This window comes from Colias croceus, chromosome 20 (assembly GCF_905220415.1).
Source record: "Colias croceus chromosome 20, ilColCroc2.1".
NCBI lineage: Eukaryota > Metazoa > Arthropoda > Insecta > Lepidoptera > Pieridae > Colias > Colias croceus.
The window spans coordinates 9,406,978-9,430,741 of NC_059556.1; the positions used below are offsets into that span (position 1 = coordinate 9,406,978).

The window sequence follows — 23,764 nt, forward strand, 5'->3', positions numbered from 1 at the left end:
GACAAGAGTAGGAAAAATTCCACCGACTGCGGAGTGCGGAGACTGATTTCATTTCAATTTTCATTTGATTTGAGCTCGTGAGCAATTGAGCGAACGTTTGGTGCGCGTGGTGTGTGGTCGTGAAACGTGTTGTTAAGTTTTAAATTGTTTATAATAACATAAGTCAAAATGAAGGGAGACAAGAAAGTAGACCTCCAAGCTTTAAAAGATATGGCCAATAAGCTGAGAATCGACAGCATCGTGGCTACAAATGCATCGAAATCCGGGTAAGCACAATATAACCTCAAAAGTAATTTGCCGCTTACTTGAAGGACTAATGAAGGTTATAAGTTAGAAATTCCTATTAGAAACTTATTCAGTTTTAGTCTAACGTAGAAAACATGATTAGCATTGTAGTTTAATTTAGTTTCCTTATTTTACATATTGAAATAAAAGTTTGGTGAGTAAACGTAAAGGTACCGGCAGTACCGCAGTCCGCAGGGGTCTCTTAGCAACATGAGTAACGAATAACGATTAAAGGTCAAGTTACAATCGAAACGCTCCAGAACACATTATTTCAAAGTTATCGAAAGTAGAACAAATACCAATATATAATAATTTAATTTAAACGTATTTGAGATACTACGGTTTATACTTAGTTATGAATTGAAGAAAGTTAAATCGTAGAACTAGCGGTAGGTCTTACCTAATTACTAGTCCATCCATTCATGCAACCAAAAATTAAAATTTTAAATTCTGACCTTTCCAATGTTCATTACATTTGCTTTGCATCATTATAATTTCTGTAACCAAACGGAGTTAAAAAATGTATTTCCTTTATATTCTTTTATTTTAAAATAATTATAGAAAATTAAAAAAAAATGTTTGATAGAAAATATTCAGATATTTGAACTTGTATTGCCAAAATATGATATGATAGTATTCAAGGTCGACAGCTTATTAGCATTATATAAGAGTGATAACAACTTGTAATGGAAAACAAGAATATTGATTTTTATTATAATATATGAAAATTAACTAGACTAATGTAATTTTCTTATCCTTAACAGTCTACTGCATTTTGTATAAATTAAGGATATCTTCTGAACAAATATTACTTGCTTAGGGAAACCAATTTACACACATGAAACCCTGTTTTCTAAATCTTCCTTATATTGAAGGATAACTGAGTAAGGTCACCTTGTACTAGCTGTGCCGTTGTTTCACCTGCGTGGCTCTGCTCCTGTTGGTCTTAGCGTGATTTTGTTTGTTTGAACGCGCTAATCTCAGGAACTACTGGTCCGATTTGAAAAATTCTTCCGGTGTTAGATAGCCCATTCATCAAGGAAGGTTATATAGGCTATAATATAACACCGGAAGAATTTTTCAAATCGGACCAGTAGTTCCTGAGATTAGCGCGTTCAAACAAACAAAAAAACAAACTCTTCATTTTTATAATGCTAGTAATTTATTATATTTGATACTTCAAATGTAAATAAATCTTTTGAAGTCACTATTGCACAACAATATGAAAACAGACTAACTTTACATAAGTTAGTGTAAGACCTGTTGTGCTAAAGTAACTGTGTGTCGTACTCGCAGCAACCTACCATTGTTGTGTGCGGCCAGTAGCATTCAGACATTCATTATATCCATAATCACATAATCACAATGTGAACAAAAACTATTGTGAAAATAGATTCATTAGTGTTCATTTCCTAATGACTACATAACTATAAATGCATTAAAATTATGCATTGTATGCTTCAGTGATTAACTAGGCAAAATGTATGAAGGAAATGTACATGTCTGTAAAACCAATGCATTTATAAGAAAAAAAGGGATGAATAATATTGTTTTCTACTTCCCCGTTCCAATTTCCATTTAAGTCTAACAATGACAGAATTGTGTTACACTTGTGTTTGCACACATGCTGAATATTGTATACCTATTAATTCAATAAGGAAGTTGCCTGATTTATTAGTATTTGTCATATGATTTAATATTGAAAATCCTGGTCATCCTGGTAATCATAATTAAAACTATGTAATTAAATTATCATTAAAAAACCTTTAGCAATAAAATATAGGAAACCAGTTGCGCGCCGTGGTTTCACCCGTGTTGCTCCGCTCCTGATGTTCTTAGCGTGATGATATATAGCCTATAGCCTTCCTCGATGCAATAACAATATGGCATTTCCAGACACCCCACATCATGTGCGTCCATGGCAGAGATCATGTCGGTGCTGTTCTTCCACACCATGAAGTACAAGGTCTCCGCGCCAAGGGATGCCTCCGCAGACAGATTTATCCTTTCAAAGGTATATTATTTAGCTATTATAATATGTTGTTATGAAAATTGTGTTCAAATACTTAAAAAAAACGCTTAATTTCATAAATCTGTGTAATACAACTAACACATAATTTATCTGAACTTAGGTATTTGTATTTGTTGTTACCTTACATTACGTCATAATTATTACGCGCGCTAAATTATTATTGATCTGATGACGTACACACTAGAGAGGACAAAATAATAGATGAATTTAACGAATGTACATAATTTGTGATATATTAGAAGTAAAGAGAAACATCTTCTATTAAAATTAACTTAACTATTTTATAATAAAATTAAATACCGCACATAAAATCTCAATAATCATAATAAGGTTAAGATAAAGTAAAATATCCATTTTTAATTGATGAGAAAATATTCATTCACCTGTCACACCCTTTTTAGCGATGAAATTTGAATAATTTACTAAAGTAATGCCTAATCATTTCTGTTTTTCATTATTTATGTAAATTTACTACAATGAGATCATACAACCTTGACACTGATAAACAGAATTTATCACATTTTTTATGTAATATTTTTTAAGTGAAACTTCTTTAGGCGCGTTGAGAGTAAAATTTAAAAAGTCGCATCATGGCAATACACCGTCACGTCATGGAGTAGGGCGACGATTTTCGTATCCATGAATCTTGCCAATTAGAAGTTTCACTTCTGACACATATGCTCGACACACACGCATTTTTTTGTAGTTTTACAATCATATATTGTGAAACAATTATTTTTTGGGTAATTTTTTTGCACAATTCTGCTTACTGAAATGCACTAATTCTTTAGTTAGTGATACAGCTGTTGTGCTAAAGTAAATGTGTGTCGTACTCGCAGCAACCTATCATTGTTGTGTGCGGCCAGTAGCATTCAGACATTGTACTTTTAGTTACTTTCAATGATTTTCTACTTTATTTACTATTTCATATAAATTAAATTGTTGGTTAGTTCAGGATACATCGCCCATTTTTGCAAGTGACTACTATCAAGCTGATTTTCCGTTTGTAGCTTTATTTTGATGAGACACCGAATAATTTCGTGTACGAAACTCTCGATTGTGGTAGCTAACAGAGATAACAAGGATAAAAATTTTTGATTTGATGGTTCTTAAATATTTATTACGCAATTTGTAGGACAATATGTCTGTTGAATTATATAAACATTAACTAAGTGAAAATAAAAAAATCAGCTTGTTAGTAATCATTTATGATGACCTCGTTATCGATACACTTTGGAAAGGGGGACTCTTTGAACCAACCATAGATTTTGTAGGACAAATATTTTTTCGAATAATTTAGGTAATTATCTTGAGATTGAACAAAAAAAAAATTCAGTTAGTAATAAATATTTGAGAACCATAAAATCAAAATTTTTTATCCTTGTTATCTCTGTTAGCTACCACAATCGAGACTTTCGTACACGAAATTATTGGGCGTCTCATCAAAATAAAGCTACAAACGGAAAATTAGCTTGATAGTAGTCACTTGCAAAAATGGGCGATGTATCCTGAACTATCAACTTAAATTAGTAACATAACAAATTCGATAACATTTAGTGTCATGTATTATCGAAAAAAAAGTTTTTATTTTGTCAAATTCAGTTAGAAAACTCCAATCCCAATTAGACTTTGTTAATAAATTTCAAATATTCAATATAAAAATTTACCGACTTCATAAAAAAGGATGTTACCATTGGTTTGAATAGTTTATGTATAGAAGAGCATGTCCGTGACATTATCCATCAATAATTAATAATTTAACATTTTTGTAAGGATTTGAAGGCATACACTAAATATGATCCTTCTATTAGGGTCACGCAGCCCCAATCCTGTACGCTGCTTGGGCAGAGGCTGGTCTCTTCCCTGTAGAAGAACTGAAGCAGCTCCGTCAGCTGACTTCCGACTTGGAAGGTCACCCCACACCTCGCTTGAGCTTTGTGGATGTTGGTACGGGGTCGTTGGGACAAGGTCTTGCGGTAGCGGCTGGTATGGCGTACGTCGGGAAGTACTTCGACCAAGCGCCATACAGGTAACATGATACTAATATTGTGAATAAAATCGTATTTTTGCCATCTATTTACTAATATTTCAAAGAAAAGTAAACTCGAGTTTGCTACTTAAAATGTACTATAATACATTGTTTAAGTGATTATTTAATCTATGCATACTAGTCAAAAGTTCTTATAAATAATATATGGTTATGAAAATTTGATTTATAAAAATTACACTTTATAGTGTAAACTTAAAAATTGCTTATATTGTAATGAAAGTTTTACTTGTTACAAATTACACTCTCCTGAGTTACAACAATTGTTTAAAAGCTTCCACTGTTTCCATTGGACATCTTGTATTAACTAAACTGCCACTGTCCAGGGTATACTGTCTGGTTGGTGACGGAGAGGCAGCGGAAGGCAGCGTGTGGGAAGCCCTGCACTTTGCGAGCCACTACAAGCTAGACAACCTCGTGGTGATCTTCGACATCAACAGGTTGGGACAGTCTGAACCCACCTCTCTGCAACATCAGGTATGCAATTATATATATTTAGCTTTGTATTATTTTATATTGTATTAATTTGGGTTCCTTACCTTAGAAAGCACCATAATATCAGCAAAGAATTATTACCAGTAGAGAATGTGACATGTTTTTCTCAATTTAATGGCAAGCCTATACAAAACATGATTAATGAATATCATATCTGAAAAAGTATATTTTGATATGATGTTATGATAATACTATCTTTGCCGGCGTTACTCATCTATTAAATCACTTGTTATCAGGGAAATGTTTTCAATAAAAATTTGAAATAAAAATTATGACATCAGACTTAGATTTTGATTTTGTTTAATGAGTACTTAATTTCTATAGAAATCTTGTAAGATAATACTGAAAATAAATATTGAAATAAACCTAACTGTGAATAAAAAAAAGAAGGTTCATTAAAATAAAACAATATGTATTCCAAAAAAAGTTAATCATTTCTTATTAATCAGAGATTCCAAAAAAAACGACTATAATATTAATTACAATTCCATTATATGAATAGCATAAAAATCGTCAAGTAATTAATAACAAGTCTATAATAAGCACATAAAAAAGCAATCCGAGGGTATATTCTCTTAATGTAGACAAAATGTGCTATATAACTTGTGATTTGATTACACAATGATGCAACAGGTTAAACCTACCTTGCAGTTATCATCACGAACAGCATCTTAATATTTTAATGTTATTATTGTTATTTTTCACATGTTAATGTAATTTAGAAATGAGAGCAATGTTGATAAATGGCCATGGTCCATGTTATAGATGTAATGTCATTGGATATTGTATCTTGTAACATGATGCATAAATGAATAATGATTCTTGTTTAATGTACATCAGTTTTAAATGAAGCAGGTGTTTTTTTTTATATTTTTCAATCTTTAAATGTAAACGTAACAGATTTTCTTTGAATTTAATTTATATAAACTCATCCTACAAAATAAACAAACCAATCAATATTGATAAAACTGCAAAGCTTCCCTACAACTTATTTCCACAATTGTAACTACCAAAATCAATACTTACAATTTATATTTAACATTCAAACTTGTTCAATAACTGATTTTGAAGGGAAACTTCTTTGGGCGCGTTGAGAGTAAAATTTTAACGTCACGGAGTAAGGCGACGTTTTTGATATCTTTGAATCTTGCCAAAGAAATTTCACTGCTGACACGTGTGCTCGGTACACATGCTCTTTTTTAATTAATTAATATTATTTATTTATCAATTTTAACAATAACAGATGGACGTCTACGATGCCCGTGTGAAATCCTTCGGGCTCCACTCCCTCGTGGTGGACGGGCATGATGTCTCCGAGCTGGTGAAGGCCTTCGATGAAGCTGCCACAGTGACCGGCAAGCCCACCGCTGTGCTCGCTAAGACGTACAAGGGCAAGGGCTTCCCCAACATTGAGGATAAGGATAACTGGCACGGAAAGGCTTTGGGTGCTGACGGAGAGAAGATTATCAAGGTATTTACTGGTTTATTGTATTGTCTGGCCGGGCCTTAGAATATGTATTTTATTACTTGAGTTACTTATTAATTGTTAAATCGAAAAATGTTTTACAAATTTTAATATCTACCTGTAAACTAAAGTTAATAGAGAAGTGTATAGCGTTTATTATTATGTAACAAATATAAATGAGCTCTGAGGATTTCGTTGCATTATTGTCGATATGTCGATAACTACGGCTTTTACGCATGTGCTGTCCCCACGGAGGACGGAACACACAAAAAAATACATGGTTTAATAAATGTGCACTCCAATGGAAACGCAAATAAAATATGTAATATTATAGTATACAATCTTACAAAAAAAAAACCGCACACATACGTAAAAAGTAGGAGAAGCTGTTGTTTATGATAAAAATTCTGCATTGAGTGTCCAACTGTCGTTATTAGTTGTGTTTTAAACATTTTTACTGAGTATAAATTAAATTCTCAACTTTATCTTGCTTCCAGCACCTCCAATCCCAGATCAAGAACGCGTCCCTCAGCCTCAAACCCGTGCCCCCCGTGGCCCAAGCCCCACAGGTGCACATCGGGGACATAACCCTGTCCGCCCCACCTGCATACAAGCTTGGGGAACTGGTCGCCACGAGATTGGCCTACGGAACGGGTCTGAAGAAGATCGCTGACACTAATATGAGGTGATTATCTAGTTATTAATCTTAATCCATAAAATAATTCGCAAAAACAGGACCTTTCGTGTAAAGGCAGCTTTATTGCAGTTATTGTTACGTCAAGCATTTTACTAGATTTAGTTTGGAAGTGCTTTTGAATCGTCAGAAAAATATATACAAATACATACCACAATGAGTATTTAAAATGTAAGATTTAAAGCCGTTAAATATGTATTTCTATGTTTGACAATAACTAAACATTATAATTGCACCCAGTAATTATTAAAAAGAGGGCTTGTCTGTACTACCCTTTATACACAGGTGCTAAAGCAAAGTGTTTGTCGTACTCACACAGCCACTGTTGGCTGTGATGGGCAGTAACACTCACACATTTATTTGCAGACAGGATTATATAAAATAAAACACTTACAATAATACAAACCCTCTTACACGATAACACGCACTCTAGCACTTACACGATACCCGTGCACTGACGCACTAAAAACGCTGTAACACTGTTTTTACTTTATAGTATTTAGTTTATAATCTTTATTAAATAATATTTTTATTATCTTTGTATAACATTATTATTTATTTATCTTTGCGTATACTTTCTACCAACCTACCTCCTATTTCTAGTTTATTATTTATCCTTCTATCAGTTGGTTGCCTGGAAGAGATCACTCTTGAGTGATAAGGCCGCCTTCTGTGCTGTTTTTCTTTTAGAATAAGTTTTGTTTGTATTGTATGTATTTTGGCAGCACAATAAAGAGTATAAATAAATAAATAAATAAATAACACGCTACCACACGTGCACTGATGCACTACAAACGCTCTAACACACTTCCACACGCGCTCTGACGCACTACAAACGCTCTAACACAGTCATATACGCGACGCGTGCTTATATCTTAATATTATAATTTATTAATAATAACAAATTTGATTGCAGAGTGATCGCAATGGATGGTGACACCAAGAACTCTACGTTCAGTGACAAACTGAGAGCCGCTTACCCTGAAAGGTAATTTATCACTTTTATTTATGTCCAAAAGAATTTATTTTAAATTGTTGCAAATCGATTATAAACAGTTGCAAGTTTTTAATATTTTTGAATTTTTTTTTATTCGCGTTGAGAGTAAAATTTCTAGGTCGCGTCACGGTAATACCGTCACGTCAAGGAGTAAAGCGACGATTTTGAAATCTTTGAATCTTGTCAAAGAAGTTTCACTTCTGACACGTGCGCTCGGCAAACACGCTCTCTTTTATATAAATGTCATCATTGCTCCATAGCTCATTTTAAACGTTTGTAAACACGTCTTCACCCGTCTTGAAGTTGAAAATTTAAAATCCTGTGTACACACTACGATTCAAACTTAATAGCAGCTCGGAACATCGAACGATCTGATGCACAGAAAAATATTTTAGATAATATAACCAGAATGTTAAGGGTCGGATACCTGAGCGCTCGTGCATTCGCAGCTAACTTCCGCACCTCCGATTGCTCCATTATCCTTATTAACCTAACTTAATGTCTCGTTTACAACTTAATATATAAATGAATGTTTTGCAGATACGTGGAGTGCTTCATAGCGGAGCAGACGCTGGTGGGCGTAGCGACGGGTGCCGCGTGTCGGGACCGTGCTGTTGTCTTCGCTTCTACATTCGCAGCTTTCTTCACTCGCACCTTTGACCAGGTGACACAATATATATATATCTATCTACTAGTTTTCCACCCGCGACTTAGCCCGCGCAGTCAAAGAAAAACCCGCATAGTTCCCGTTCCCGTGGGATTTCCGGGATAAAACCTCTAATCCTATGTCTAATCCTATGTCCCGGAGTAAAAAGTAGTCTAGGTGTCCTTTCTCGGGTATCAAAATATCTATATACCAAATTTCATGAAAATTGGTTTAGTAGTTAAGGCGTGATTGAGTAACAGACAGACAGAGTTACTTTCGCATTTATAATATTAGTATGGATATTATTATGAAACTGAAGAGTTTGTATATTTGTTTGAACTCGCTAATCTCGGGAACTACTGGTCTTATTTGAAAAATTCTTTCGGTACTAGATAGCTCATTTATGGAGGATTATAGGCTATGGCCTATGTATTATCACGTTGCGATGCGCGCGTTCAAACAAACTATTCAGCTTTATAATATTAGTATAGATGGTACGCGCTTCCCAAGTGGGTACCGGTTCACTCTTCGCTTGAAGACAGTTTACTACAATATATCGTTGTGCACAGATCCGCATGGGCGCCATCAGCCAGTCGAACGTGAACCTGGTGGGGTCGCACTGCGGGGTCAGCATCGGCGAGGACGGCCCCTCGCAGATGGGGCTGGAGGACCTCGCGCTGTTCCGCGCCGTGCCCACCGCCACTGTGTTCTACCCCAGGTGACTGCTCTACTAGTTACATATATCTCTCTATATATCACGCTCTATAACGTAAACTCTATCTTCCACGCGGTTGCTCTATGTGGTAAACTCTATCTTCTACGCTATTGCTCTATGTGGTAAACTCTATCTTCTACGCTATTGCTCTATGTGGTAAACTCTATCTTCTACGCTATTGCTCTATGTGGTAAACTCTATCTTCTACGCTATTGCTCTATGTGGTAAACTCTATCTTCTACGCTATTGCTCTATGTGGTAAACTCTATCTTCTACGCTATTGCTCTATGTGGTAAACTCTATCTTCTACACTATTACTCTATGTGGTAAACTCTATCTTCTACACTATTACTCTATGTGGTAAACTCTATCTTCCACGTTATTGCTTTATGTGGTAAACTCTATTTTTCACTCTGTATATGCATTGTTATCTATTTTAATATCTGCCTATGTTGCTCTACTTGTAAAACTCTATCTAATCTATATTGTTCTATATGTTAAAATCTGCCTCTCACTCTATATTATGTTGCACTACATCTTTAACTCTACCTTTCACTATTTCTTGCTCTATATTTTGAATTGTTCCTACCATTATCTTTCGCTCTATATTTTAACCTATACCTCTCACTATGAAATTTAAAGACTCTCACTCACTCTATTTATTGCTCTATATCTCTAACTCTGATTCCTGCTCTCTTTCTTAAGCTCTCACTCTGTAAAAGATAAACTATAATATTTATTCAATTAATTTTACTTCAGAAGCGCTTTTAAACAAACATCTATAGCTATATATGTAATTACAATAAAAATGTACAGATCATTATTTTTTACTATTATTCATTTTAACAAATAAATATGCACTGAGTTATTATAAAAAGAAGGTGTGTTCATACCACCCTCTAACTACAAGTGCTAAATCAAAGTGTTTGTCGTACTCACACAGCCACCGTTGGCTTTGATGGGCAGTAACACTCAGACAATTTTATCTTTAATCAACATGAAGGGTTTTATTTATCATTTCATAGGTTATAGAGTACTCTTAAATTAATTTTGACTCTATTTCAAACTCTATAATATAAAATATATTGTACTATACAATTGTATATTACACAAATCCATACTAATATTATAAACGCGAAAGTAACTCTGTCTGTCTGTCTGTTACTCAATCACGCCTTAACTACTGAAGCAATTTGCATGAAATTTGGTATAGAGATATTTTGATACCCGAGAAAGGACATAGGCTACTTTTTACCCCGGGAAATAGGATAGGTTTTATCCCGGCAATCCCACGGGAACGGGAACTATGCGGGTTTTTCTTTGCCTGCGCGGGCGAAGCTGCGGGTGGAAAGCTAGTGCTTTATAAAGAATAAAAATAATTCGATCGCGTTTCGTGATCGAATTTTTTCTATTCTTTATAAATTTCTACAAGAAACGATTTTATTTTTAACCGACTTCAAAAAAAAAGGAGGAGGTTATCAATTCGGCCGGTATATTTTTTTTTTTTTTTTTATGTATGTACACCGATTACTCCGAGGTTTCCGATTTACGTGATTCTTTTTTTGTTCGATGCGGGATGGTGTCGAATTGGTCCCATAAAAATTTTATTCGGATAGGCCCAGTAGTTTTTATTTTATGAGCATTTTTGTCTGTAGGTATTTGTAAATTTTGCAAGTGCAAGTTTGAAGTCGGTTGTTTTTAACGCAGTTATCACTTGTATACAATGAATGTTATTCTAGTGACGCAGTATCAACAGAGCGCAGTGTGGAGTTAGCGGCCAACACGCGCGGCATCTGCTACATCCGCACCTCGAGACCCAACACCGCCGTTATTTACGACAATAACACCGTGTTCAAGGTTTGTGCTGTGCTTCTAACTGTTTGGTTTATTAGCGTATTGTTTATTTTGTTTCTAGCGGCTCGTTTGCGTGTTCAATGATATTAAATACCTATATGTACCTATGTGTATAAAGAATATAAAAATTTGATCACGTGGTGGGATTCGCCAAAACAATTGAATGGTAAATTCTTGTTATGCGTAAAATAAGGGATATTTCTGAGGATAATAATTATTATCTATATTATCTATACTATATAATAATTATAAATATTATCTATACTATATAATAATTATAAATATTATCTATACTATATAATAATTATAAATACTAATATTATAAAGAGGACAGGTTTGTAATTATGTATGTATAGTTTTCACGCATAAACTACTGGACCGATTTGATGAAATTTGGCACAGACAATCTTTAGACCCTGAGAAAGAACATAGGCTACCTTTTATTGCGAAATATGTACCACGGGTGTAGCTGGGGCGAACCGCTAGTAATATATAAAGTGACAAGAATATATGGTAAATAAACGTATATCGTGTATTTTATAAGTCAAAGGGGCAAGATGGCCACTTGATAAATCATGCACTGAGTAATTATTAAAAAGATGGTGTGTCTATACCACCTTCTAGATACAAGTGCTAAAGCAAAGTGTTTGTCGTACTCACACAGCCACTGTTGGATGTGATGGGCAGTAACACTCACACATTTACATCTTAAATCAATATTTTTCGTCATTACATAATGTACTAAATTTAGTTGACTCTTCGTGCTCTATATGTATCTTAAACTGTCCTGTTCACTATTATCTCAAAATGAAACATTCTATATAGTTTATAGATGTATATTGTATATGTTTGGTCGTATTAAAGAACAATTACCATTTCTAGTGGCTCGTTTTCGTATTCTCAATGAAAGTAAATAAGCAGCGACATTTGTCACCATTATTATTTATATTATGTTTAAATAATTGATCATACGTATTCTTAATATATTTTAGTTTTTAAGAGTATTCAAATGCTTTATGAATATACATTTTTAAGAATACAACAAATTCATACATATTTTTTTTAATAACAAATATTGGCCATTGCTCTTTACATTTATAACTTTCTATACCTACACTAGATATAGATCTAGTGTTAAACTCAAACTCAAACATTCATTTATTCAATTAGACTACTATTTAGTAGCACTTTCGAATCGTCATTACATAAGTATTTTAAACATTTACCACCGATTCGGAAAGCAGTATCTATGGAGAAGAATCGGGAAGAAACTCCATTTTACAAGTTATTCTTCATATATCATATATATTATAAAGGCGAAAGTTTGTATGGATGTATGGATGTTTGTTACTCTTTCACGTAAAAACTACTGAACCGATTACAATGAAATTTAGCACACATATAGAGGGTAACTTGAATTAACACATAGGATAGTTTTCATCCCGGAAATCCCAGGGGAACGGGAACTATGCGGGTTTTCCTTTGCAAACGCGGGCGAAGCCGCGGGCGGAAATCTAGTTCTTCATATATAGCTTCAGAAATAGTCTTATAAATACCTTAAAATGATAGCATTGAAAATTGTCCCTTATGCTCTAGGTGGGAGAGGCTAAAATCGTGCGCGAATCCAGCAAGGACAGCGTGTTGCTGGTAGGAGCTGGTGTTACACTGCACGAGGCTCTGGCCGCTGCACAGCTGCTCAAGCAGGAAGGTATGGCATTTACTGTTATAGTTCTTCTATTTTTTTATATAGGGCATATTTTATGTACAGTTATTTTCTGTTGAATTAAAAGATGATTTTTAACATAAGTAGTTGTAAAATAAAAACTAGTAATAAAGGAAAAAAAATGTTTACTCTGCTTAATGTTTCAACGATTTTGGGTAATTTTCTCAATAATATTGTGCGTATACCAATTAATATTATATATTTTAACGTTACTAAATATTAAATCATAGTGAGTGTCATACTTAAGATATTTTAATTGTATCAAAAAATAATTAACTGCTCAATCTTGCAGTATTTGCCCGCGGTTAAAACAGCGTGGTTCAGTTATCTACACTAACATTATGATAAAGAGGAAAACTTTGTTTGTAATGAATAGGCTCATAAACTACTGGGCCGATTTTAAAAATTCTTTCACCATTCGAAAGCTACACTATCAACGAGTAATATAGGATAGGTTTTATCCCGGAAATTCCACGGGAACGGGAACTATGCGAGTTTGTTTTGAAACCGCGGGCGGCGCCGCCGGCGGAAAAAAAAAATTCCTCTTTATTGACAAAAGATTTTACATGTTGAATTAATATTGAAGTCTCTGACTCCCAAACTAAGTAAAAACCTGTATGTCAGGAGTCCGCGCCCTCTTCCAAAGAGTATTCAAGAAATGCCAATAAGGAAATTAAGCAAGTATTTATATAAAACTAGCTTTCCGCCCGCGGCTTCGCCCGCGTTTTCAAAGGAAAGCCCGCATAGTTCCCGTTCCCGAGGGATTTCCGGGATAAAACCTATCCTATCTCTCAAGTTGGATCGAACTGCACACGGTGTGCGAATTTTATTATAATCGGTTAAGTGGTTTAGGAGTCCATTGAGGACAAACATTGTGACACGAGATTTATATATATTAAGAAGATTGAATTATTTAGTAAACATTTGTGAACCACAGGTATCGAAGCCCGCGTGCTGGACCCGTTCACCATCAAGCCGCTGGACGACAAGGCGGTGCTGAGCCATGCTCGGGCGGTCGGTGGGAGAGTTGTCGTGGTTGAAGATCATTATCAGGCTGGTCAGTGGAATCAATAGTTTTATTAGTGATGTTTTGTCTTTGATTTAGTTATATTTGTCGCGAATTATCTCGTAGTATTTCTCATTTAATTAAAAAAAATGGCACATAGTTGCAAGTGTGTGCCGTAGTGTATTTGTTGATAAATTTTAGTATTCTAATTATCATGAATTTGCAGTCAAATAGCACAGTTTTCTGTTGATCTTGGTTCGTTCAAAAAAATACTAACCTGATTTGATAATATATTGTACGAAAATATTTTTTGTGTAATACTATTAACATTATATCATAGCGAGTTGAAGTGCACAGTTTATATGCATTTAATAACATTCATTGACACAGTCATCAGTTGTTTCTATAAAAGTAATTAAAATAACGAGATATTTAGGAATTATGTATAAATAAGTATCCATAATCATATAAAGAAATTAAATAAACAATTTATCCCATCAGGTGGTATCGGCGAAGCGGTACTATCAGCTCTAGCCCTAGAGCGTAACGTCATAGTGCAGCACTTGTGTGTCCGCGAACTGCCTCGCTCCGGCCCGCCACAAGCACTGTTGGACAAATATGGCATCTCTGCACCGCACATTGTGGCCGCTGCCAAGAAGATATTGAGCGCTTAAGTGGATTGAAACCCCCTCCCCTAAATATATAGGCTTTCTAAACACATAGACAGACATAGAAACGAATACACGAAGGAAACACAGACATAAAAAGTAGATATATACATACAGAACTGGACATAAATACACGCAACGTCTGATATATTCAAACGTACAGACATACAGAAAGAAACATTCACAAACGAGCGCACACGCAAATACATAGAAATGAGCACACACACATAGTATCGTACAGAGTACAGACGTACAAACATAAACACAAACCGACTATACATCCATACATAAGGAAAATACTAAATAAATCAACAAACGTAACATAAAACGGGGGAGGGGGTGATTACAAGAAAGAATAACATATAATATATAGAAATGGGGGGATTAACGTTCCTTATATAAAGTGCACTTAGTGATTTAAGAGAAATAGAAAAGGGGAAGGTGTAAACTAAACAGAAACCAGCCAAAACCGTGCCCTTATATTTTTGTATCATATAAGAAATAATCCAAACGCTATAAGCGTATTTACAAGTCTCGAACGTAGTTTAAAAAATAGTGCTAAAATATGTCTTATATTTAAAAGTGCAATGATTAACTATAACCTACGTTCCTGTTAAATTTGTAGCCATAGAGAATCGGCACATTCCTCTACATTCCTCAATGGAACCAGAGCGCGTATTTTTATACATTAGTTGTTATAATTATTGTTACAAATGTATGTTTATATATCATTCTATATGGGAAGTGCCTTAGGGTTTTGTAACGGTTTTTGAGGGTAGTTGTAAGCTATATTATATACGTGTCGGTCTGTCTGTCGCACATTGTTGTCAATTTTGTCATTTTTTTATTAATTTCAAATAGTTTTGTAAACTCTGTTATATGCCAATAATCGGTTGTGCAGTTTTGATACATTTTTCTTATATTAATTGATTTATACGTTCCCAGGCTTATTTTTGATTGCTATAAGGCGTTTATTTGGGACCAATTTATTTTTTATTTAATCATTTTTTTCTTATGTATAAGGCGGGTTTCCGTGAGAACAATAAAGCACAAATAAATTGAGTTAAAATGTTTATTGGTCATACATTCCTGTTGCATTTGCTTTGTGAAGCGCATTGTTTTTAATAAATTTATATCAAATAGAAAATTGTTTTATTTCATTTTACATAAACTCCGTTAACGAACAACAACTTAACATTATGACTAGAATAACTCGTTCTTATGTACATTATTTATTAAAATATAAGGCAACGAGGCAATTACACAACCCACACTTGGCTTATTGAATAGAATAATTATTATTGACTAGTTGCGTTAGTGGTTTTAAATTATATACATTATATTAACTGTTACACAAATTGTTCTCAATTTTTGGTACTATGTTATATTTTTATGAACATCCTTAGTAAATAATATATATTTCAATACTGGCAAGTTAACATGGTAAAATAATACAATTTGTGATTTAAATCTTAAACTTGATTTTCTTAATCAATATTATATATTAATAGCACCAAACAGCTCCTTATTTTATCTAATCAACAGCGTTCTTAATAAATTACACGACACAACACACAAAATCTGAATTGGACGGAAACACGATTTTCAATAAATCTCACTAAAGGCGATTGTTATAAATGCATTCGTTCGCTAGCGAACACTTAGCGAACGTCTTTGGTTTTAGTTCAAGAGTTCAAACTAGATTAATTGTTCATCCCCACTCCGTTACACTATCATTAGTAGGGGGAGTTTCTACACTTTCTGCTGGTCTTTCATTTAACTCTCCCGGGAGATAATCTTTCCAACTTCTAAAAAGATATCTGGTAAACTTCCGTAGCTGTCTGAACTTGCAGTATGTAGCGCCCTCCGCGGACTGCAACTGCTGCGTTTGTATCAGAAAGCCCTTCTCTTTGAACGTTTGCTCCAACTTTTCCCGTTGCAGCGTCCGTCTAGACTTTCTCTTTTTCTTGTTCAACTCGTCTTTTAAAACTAAGCCGTTCTGAGTATCCGATAGCGGTAGAGTCGGCGCCGGGTCGAGCGATGTGATTCGCTCCTCGTTGTTCTTCTGGATGTAATCGTACCCCTTGCTTCCCTTGCTGCCTGTTCCACTGTAATACCTGAAGTTCCCGCCCGAGTCTACGGACAGCATTTTCTTTTCTTGTAGCGACGGTTTCGAACCGCCTGTGAATTTGAACTTGCAGATGCTGACTTCTGTGGTCGGCGTGGACGAATTATTTTTAGCAGGCATCGGCGGGATGAAGATTGCTGATCGCTTTCTCTTTACTGGCGCCTGAACTGGGTTCGGCGAAGCGCGCTTCTTCGGAGGTTCTGGACTTTTCGTTTCTTCCGCTTGTTTGATAACTTTAGGATCTAGTAATTCTGACAGCTGTTTCAGGACGAGTTTATTTTTATTGTCATCTAGCACGGTTTCTACGGGGCTCGTGCTTGACGGCGTTACTTTATCCTTTTCTTGATTAAGCGGTAACTGTCCAGCGGCGGCTAACCTTTGGTAGTATAATAATTGCGTTTGCAAAGCAAGAGGATGCATGTAAATACCAGCATTTGGCCAGTACACGTATCCGGGGAACTTGTCATCTTCTGTGTTAGTGGTCGACTGTGCCGGTTCAGACAATGTTGGTGAAATGTTTCTTGTTTGGTGCGAGAGGTCGGGCGAGCTGCTAGCCGTGTGCGGCACGTTCGTGTTCCTTTGAATCACAGATATAGCATTCGGCTGTTCACTTTTAACACTCTCCAGCTCAGAATCTTCAATCTCCGTTTTTATTTCCGGCGTGGAGGTGTAGATGTTTCCGAATTTCTTCTGTATTTGTATTTTAAGATCGTGCAAGTCTCTGATGCACAGGTTGAGCGGTTCGTCGTCGCTGTGCAGCGGGCCGGCCGCAGTGAGCGGCGCCGCCGGCATCGGCTCGTCCGGGCTCAGGAACCGCGGGGGCGACGGGTTCTCTAACCTTCTCTTATTTTCTTGAGATAGCTTCCGTTCTAATAAACTGGATATTATTTTATTCTGTAAATCAGTTTTGGACGTGTTGACAGGCGTATCGGTGTTTCTGAGCGACTGGCACGCGTTTGAATTCAGTTTATCCTGGGGCGTAGGTTGTCCCGGTACAACTGTGCCGTAATTTTCATAGATTAGGTGGCAAATATCCGCTTTTTTAGGTTTCCTTCCGCGGCGTGGCTTCGAGTTGTTGAGCGTCATTTCTCCCATGTAGGGCAAGTCCTCATACGTCATAATTTTGCTAGGAGTGATGGTGGGTTGTTTCTTTTTCTTTTCTTCCTTGAGTTTCGCGACCATATTGACTGGGGCTTGCGGAACGGTTAGCGTTTCGTTTTGAGCGCCGGCGAGGCGTTGTGCCCACAGTTTGAAGGCTTCACTAGTGATATTTACGTCACTGTTTTGATCTTTCGGCTTCTCTTGTGGTTTCTTCTTGGGCGCAGTTTTCTGGAGGCTCTGCTCATAGTGGTCGAGGTACTCCTGCGGCAGCGCCTGGTGGTGGAACTTCAGCTTCCAGCGGTTCTTCTGCCGGTTGCGAGCTTGCTTCACCTTCGGCTCCGACTTGTCGCTACGGTCCTTGTTAGCTGACAGCAATTGCTGGCGAAGTAACTCCTTGTTTTCCAATGACCTGTAATAGAAGAAAGTGTTTTTAAAAACAAGGAAATGATTAACACCATCTGACTGATTATTTTTAAGTTTATTTACAAATATTTATAAACTCCAACAATTAAATTATTTCTTATTCAATAAATGTTTTCCTTCAACATGAATGGTGTTGTCACCTCTTATAGATAAGAGTAGGTAATTAATTATGTGTATATTATGAGTAATATTACCTATTGTTCGGTTGCGGCGCCGGCGCAGGACACACGTCGCCGCACGCCGCGCGACGCATTACTTCTGAAACAAAATACCATCACTTTTAGCTTATAATATAGGAGCTAAACATCTTTTCATAAGATTACAAATTATTTTGTAAGTAGGTAATAACTTAATGAGTAGATGGCATGCCGCATGCTTATTAATAATGAACTAGAGTATTTTCTACATCTAAGTACCTATAATAATATCACACGTATTGTGTTTTATCTATACTAACTATTAATGTTAAAGTAACTCTTGTCTGTTTGTCTGTCTCTTCACGCCTAAACAATTGAACCGATTCGAGTGAAATTTAGAAATGTTAGTAACTATAGTAATAACTAAGAGAATATGAAGGAAGACTAGTAGGTAGGTACCTAGTACGATATTTCCACTAAATACCTATATATTGACTTTGACGTTATAAAAAAAAAGTCTCATGTGAGCTATCGAAAAATAGGAAATTAAGAGCGTCAATCTATTTATAAAATCTCAAAATGAAACCGAGTGCTTCAATGAAAATGGTAACAATTATAATAATGCGACGTGCTAGACGGCATTGAATCCGCAGCCGAGTAAATATTATATTGACACCATAATAGCTATAATTAACTGTTAGTCATAACGAATCTAATATTCTATCGAACCATAGTAAATTGCAAACAATAAAGAGATTTAAATATGACTTTAATCCGAACGAAATAATAAACACACCGATACGATATGCATTTTCAATGAATTTTCAGAAGAATTGCATCATGTTTCATTTAATTGTACAATTATTATAGTAAATAAATTGTAATTTGTGAAACAATAAACAGCAATAAACAAATAAATTTAAGGTAAATAAATAAAATAAAGAATAATAATGGCTGGTAGCACAGGCTGGTAGGTCTATCAACCCGATGAAAGCTCATAATAACGATATTTAGAATAATCATCAAGTTAATAAGTTAACTAAAAAGAAAAGTGTCATTTAATTATACCATATTGAATTTACGCTATTTTAGAGCTTTAAAAATGATTCCTGAATTGATCGTTATTAGGTCATAATGCAGGCCAAATAAGCTGTGTGTCATTGAGTCAGTGAGTCCGAATCGGGAAGCCGTGAAACTCGAGCGGCCGACAGAAATACGCGCGGCTGCGTCTTTCGCAATGCGTCAATACGCACTCGCACGCACGTACACTATCTTGGGACTTAGTTACAATAGTTATGAAATCCTTTGTGATAAGGGAGAAATATAGAAAAAATATAGTTACTTACGTCCGTTACCAAGTACCTATACGGACATAGTTACGAAACTTTTCTTTGATAATTGAGGAATAAACAGGATATTTCATACGTTCTTATTTATTTATTTAAATTTATTTAAATACTTTATTGTACTGCCAAAAAAAAATTACAAAAAGAAAACTTATACTAAAAGAAGACACAGCACAGATGGCGGCCTTATCACTTTTATGTGATTTCTTCCAGGCAACCAACTAAAGATGTGATAACATAATAGAAAAAGGAGGTGGGTAAAAAGTATACGCAAAAATTATGTAATATAATACCAATAAAAAAAATACTAATAAATATACTATAAATAATACATAGATGTATAGTTAATAGATATCATACATATAAAAAATACGTATATACCTATAATTATTATAAATACATACCATAAATAAATAAATAAATACATACAATACATATACATAATATAATATGTATAAAAAGGCAAATTACAGCGAAAGAGAGATCATGAGCTAAACTATCCCGAGTCAAAAGCAAGATTCAGGTAATGACTTCTGACAAGGCTTTTGAATGTGGATAGCGTTTGGGCTTGTCTGATATTTATCGGCAAGGCATTCCAGAGGTTAATGGCAGTAACCGTAAAGGAATCGCCATAGAAGTGTGTGCGGTGAAAAGGAATACTCAAAACAAGCCTATCAACAGAACGAAGAGAATAATTTTCACAATGCAGGAAGTTAAATTTATTTTTGAGATAGGAAGGGGTCTTAGGGTCAAAAAGGATACGATATAGTAGCAGCAAATAATGCACATTCCGGCGAAGACGGATTGGGAGCCACTTGAGCTTCTTGCGAAAGGAGGAGACGTGATCGTATTTGCGAAGACCAAATACGAACCGGATACCAAAATTCTGAAGACGCTCAAGTTTGTCTAATTGCTCCACTGATAGATCAGGAAAGCATGCATCAGCGTAATCAATAATGGGTAGGAGTAGGGATTGTGCTAGCAAAATTTTTGTCGATATGGGTAGGAAGTTACGAAGACGCCGTAGAGAACTAGACGCAGCGTAAAATTTCCGACCAAGTTCCTGAATCTGATGGGACCAAGATAAAGTCTGATCCAAGTGAATACCTAGATTTTTTACATTCTTACTGTAAGGTATGATGACGCCGTGAATATTTATGGAAGGCAATATACCCCAGTCAACCTCAGAAAGTTGATAAGGACTACCGATAACGATAACCTGGCTCTTTGATGGATTCAACTTAAGGCCGAATTGATCGCACCAACTAACTATGTTAGCCAGTTCGTTATTAATAGAGCGAACAGCATTCGGTAGGTCATCAAGCGTTGACTGGACATATATCTGTAAATCGTCAGCAAACATATGGTAGGGAGAAGTTAATAGGGATGTGAGATTATTGATGAAAATGGCAAAGAGAAGAGGTGACAAGACGCCACCCTGTGGCACACCGGCGGAGACTGCACACCAAGATGAATGTTTTTCATCAAGCAAAACACGCTGCCGCCGATCGCCCAGGTAACTTCGAAACCAGTCAAGAACTGTTGATGAAAAGTTAATAAGACGTAGCAAACTAAGCAGTATATTATGATCTACGGTGTTAAAAGCATTGCTAAAATCCAGAAGTGCTAAAACTGTGAGTTGCTTACTATCCATACCGTGGCGAATGTCATCGGTAACTTTGACAAGGGCAGTGGTCGTACTATGACCGGGACGGAAACCAGACTGATAAGGACTAAGGATATTATTAGTGTTGAGGAAGGTACTAAGCTGGGAATGGATAAGACGCTCAAGTACTTTGGAAAGAAAAGGTAAGATGGAGATGGGTCGGAAATCAGACAAACTTAAAGGATTCGATTTTTTGGGAAGAGGGATGATATGAGCGTCCTTCCAGGCGCTAGGAAATGTTCCGGAGATAATTGAAAAATTTAGGATATGGGTGATGATGGGAATAATGATATCAAGGATAGGAATGATCATATTACGACTGATAAGATCAGTACCGATGGCATTCGACGATATGGACAGGATTGTCTTCTTAACGTCATCAACAGAACTTTGTTTAAAAATAAAGGGAGGAAAATCAGGAGTAGAAACGGTAGAGAGATTTTTGAGAGTAGAGGCATTTTTTACGGTATCGTTAAGAATAGATGGAGACGCAAAGTGAGAATTTAAATTATCAATATTGATGTTGCAAGAAGGGAACGTATGGGAAGATTTACCAACTCCTAGAGATTTTAAAAATTTCCAAATTTTAACAGGGTCGCCGTTTTCGACCGACTCATGAATATGGCGTCTTTGTGCATCCCTACACAATACGTTGCAACGATTACGGATAGTTTTATATTTGTCCTGCATCTCGGTTGATTTGGCCGTCTTCAGTTTAGTCTTTGCACGATGTTTTTTGCTAAGAAGAGATTTAAGTTCAGGCGAAAGCCAAGGGGCAGGAGTGTGCTTCTTTTTCACGGGCCTTAAAGGGGCATGCTTATCATACAAAGCAAGCATAATGTCGTTAAATATATTCACTTTAAGGTCCATTGTTTCAGCATCAAAAACTGCTTGCCAATCACATTCGGAGGCATCCAATTGAAGTTGGTCGTGGTCCATACCGGCAAAATTACGCAGCAGGATAGAGGTGGGTTTGAATTTAGGAGGACGGAGTTTATAGGATAAGTAGATGAGGTCGTGATAGGAAAATGCATCCGCGGAGCACTGACCATGCTTGGATACGGAAAGGGGGGAGGAGGTAATGATGAGATCAAGGAGGGAAGGGCAGCAGCCGGGAGAGAAGTGGGTAGGATTAAGTGGTAGTATTTGGAGATTGTGTGAATTTAGGAGAGAGTATAATTTCTTACTGCGGTGGTCGTCTTTAAGTAGGCATGTATTAAAGTCACCCATAAAAATAAGATGATTATACTCAGGAGTGAGGTCATCAAGGAGGAGGTCAAAGGAAGAAAAGTAATTATTGGTTAGGGAAGGGCTATAGAATACACCAAGGAGAATTTTGGAGTTAGGTAGTTGGACTTCGATAAGGAGATGTTCGGTAGTATTGTTAGGAGGAGGTTGGGAGGAAGATCGGATCAACTTGAAGGGGATGAAATTACGAAGATATATCGCAACTCCACCACCACCCCTGCCAATGCGATCATTTCGGATAAGATGGAAACCAGGAAGGGAATAATTGGCAGATGGAAGGGAAGGCTTGAGCCATGATTCGGACACCAGGATAGCATGGATATTATTAGATACGAATGATGCAAGCATATCGGGAAAGTGAGCCGGAATGCTCTGTGCATTGATGTGAGTGACGTTAAAATTTTTGGGAACATCATTGAACAACGTAGGGAGGACGAGGGAAAGGGGAGAGGAAGCACTATGAAAACTATTCTCATCGCTGTTTAGAGAATCGAAAGACGTTGAGTGACTGCAATCATGATACTCGGAATGCTCAGAACTAATATTAGACATTATAAATAAAAAGTACTAATAAATAACAATAAAAATAAATTACTTATAAAATATTGATAATAATTATTTAAAACAAAAATAAATAATATATATAAATATAAGAAATAAAAATATATATACTAATAATATTATAATATTACAGATACTAAAAACTATACTTAACACCTCGTACCCTCCGGAATTTAACTAAACATTAATTTAATATACAATTCGTATTAATCACAACACAGAAATAAAAAATAAAAAAATATTAAAAACAAAAACAGTAAATCACAATCAATTTTCACATGGCAAGTATATCTAACAAGGAATAATTAGACGTTTGACATACAGTTTACAAATGACAACTGTGAACTGACACTTGACAATTAATGACAATTACAAATGATAACTTAAGTAAACAACGAAAGTGAAAGAATTAGATAGCAAAAATAGATTAAGCAGAAGGTAGATTGGAAAATAATAGGAAAGTTATACATAAATATAAAAATACGTCACAACAGTTTATGAAGGTCATAATAAATAGTGTCAAGCAA

The 23,764-nt window shown here is 35.6% G+C and overlaps 2 protein-coding genes across 6 annotated transcripts in view; one reads left to right on the forward strand and one right to left on the reverse strand.

Moving 5' to 3' along the window:
- LOC123700985 (transketolase) lies at positions 1-15,769 on the forward strand. Its single transcript, XM_045648386.1, has 13 exons — positions 1-266; positions 2,182-2,299; positions 4,129-4,346; positions 4,691-4,841; positions 6,103-6,330; positions 6,822-7,009; positions 7,935-8,006; positions 8,556-8,679; positions 9,231-9,379; positions 11,116-11,233; positions 12,827-12,938; positions 13,891-14,010; positions 14,461-15,769. The coding sequence occupies exons 1-13, from the start codon at positions 169-171 to the stop codon at positions 14,631-14,633; spliced, it is 1,869 nt and encodes a 622-aa protein (XP_045504342.1). The 5' UTR covers positions 1-168; the 3' UTR covers positions 14,634-15,769.
- Positions 15,686-23,764, reverse strand: part of LOC123700982 — a 27,717-nt gene continuing 19,638 nt past the window's right edge. For all 5 annotated transcript variants that reach the window (XM_045648380.1, XM_045648381.1, XM_045648382.1 and 2 more), the window contains exons 2-3: positions 18,474-18,537; positions 15,686-18,265 (exon numbers count right to left, since the gene is read on the reverse strand). In XM_045648380.1, the coding sequence (XP_045504336.1) occupies positions 16,339-18,265; positions 18,474-18,537 (1,991 nt within the window). In that variant the 3' untranslated portion in view covers positions 15,686-16,338. The remainder of the gene's footprint in view (positions 18,266-18,473; positions 18,538-23,764) is intronic.

Bases quoted from the DNA above. Each gene is read 5' to 3' on its own strand.
- LOC123700985 (XM_045648386.1), top strand. From the start codon at position 169: ATGAAGGGAGACAAGAAAGTAGACCTCCAAGCTTTAAAAGATATGGCC. The intron at 8,007-8,555 runs GTAATTTATCAC...AATGTTTTGCAG, and splicing joins AGAGCCGCTTACCCTGAAAG to ATACGTGGAGTGCTTCATAG. The intron at 11,234-12,826 runs GTTTGTGCTGTG...CTTATGCTCTAG, and splicing joins ACAATAACACCGTGTTCAAG to GTGGGAGAGGCTAAAATCGT.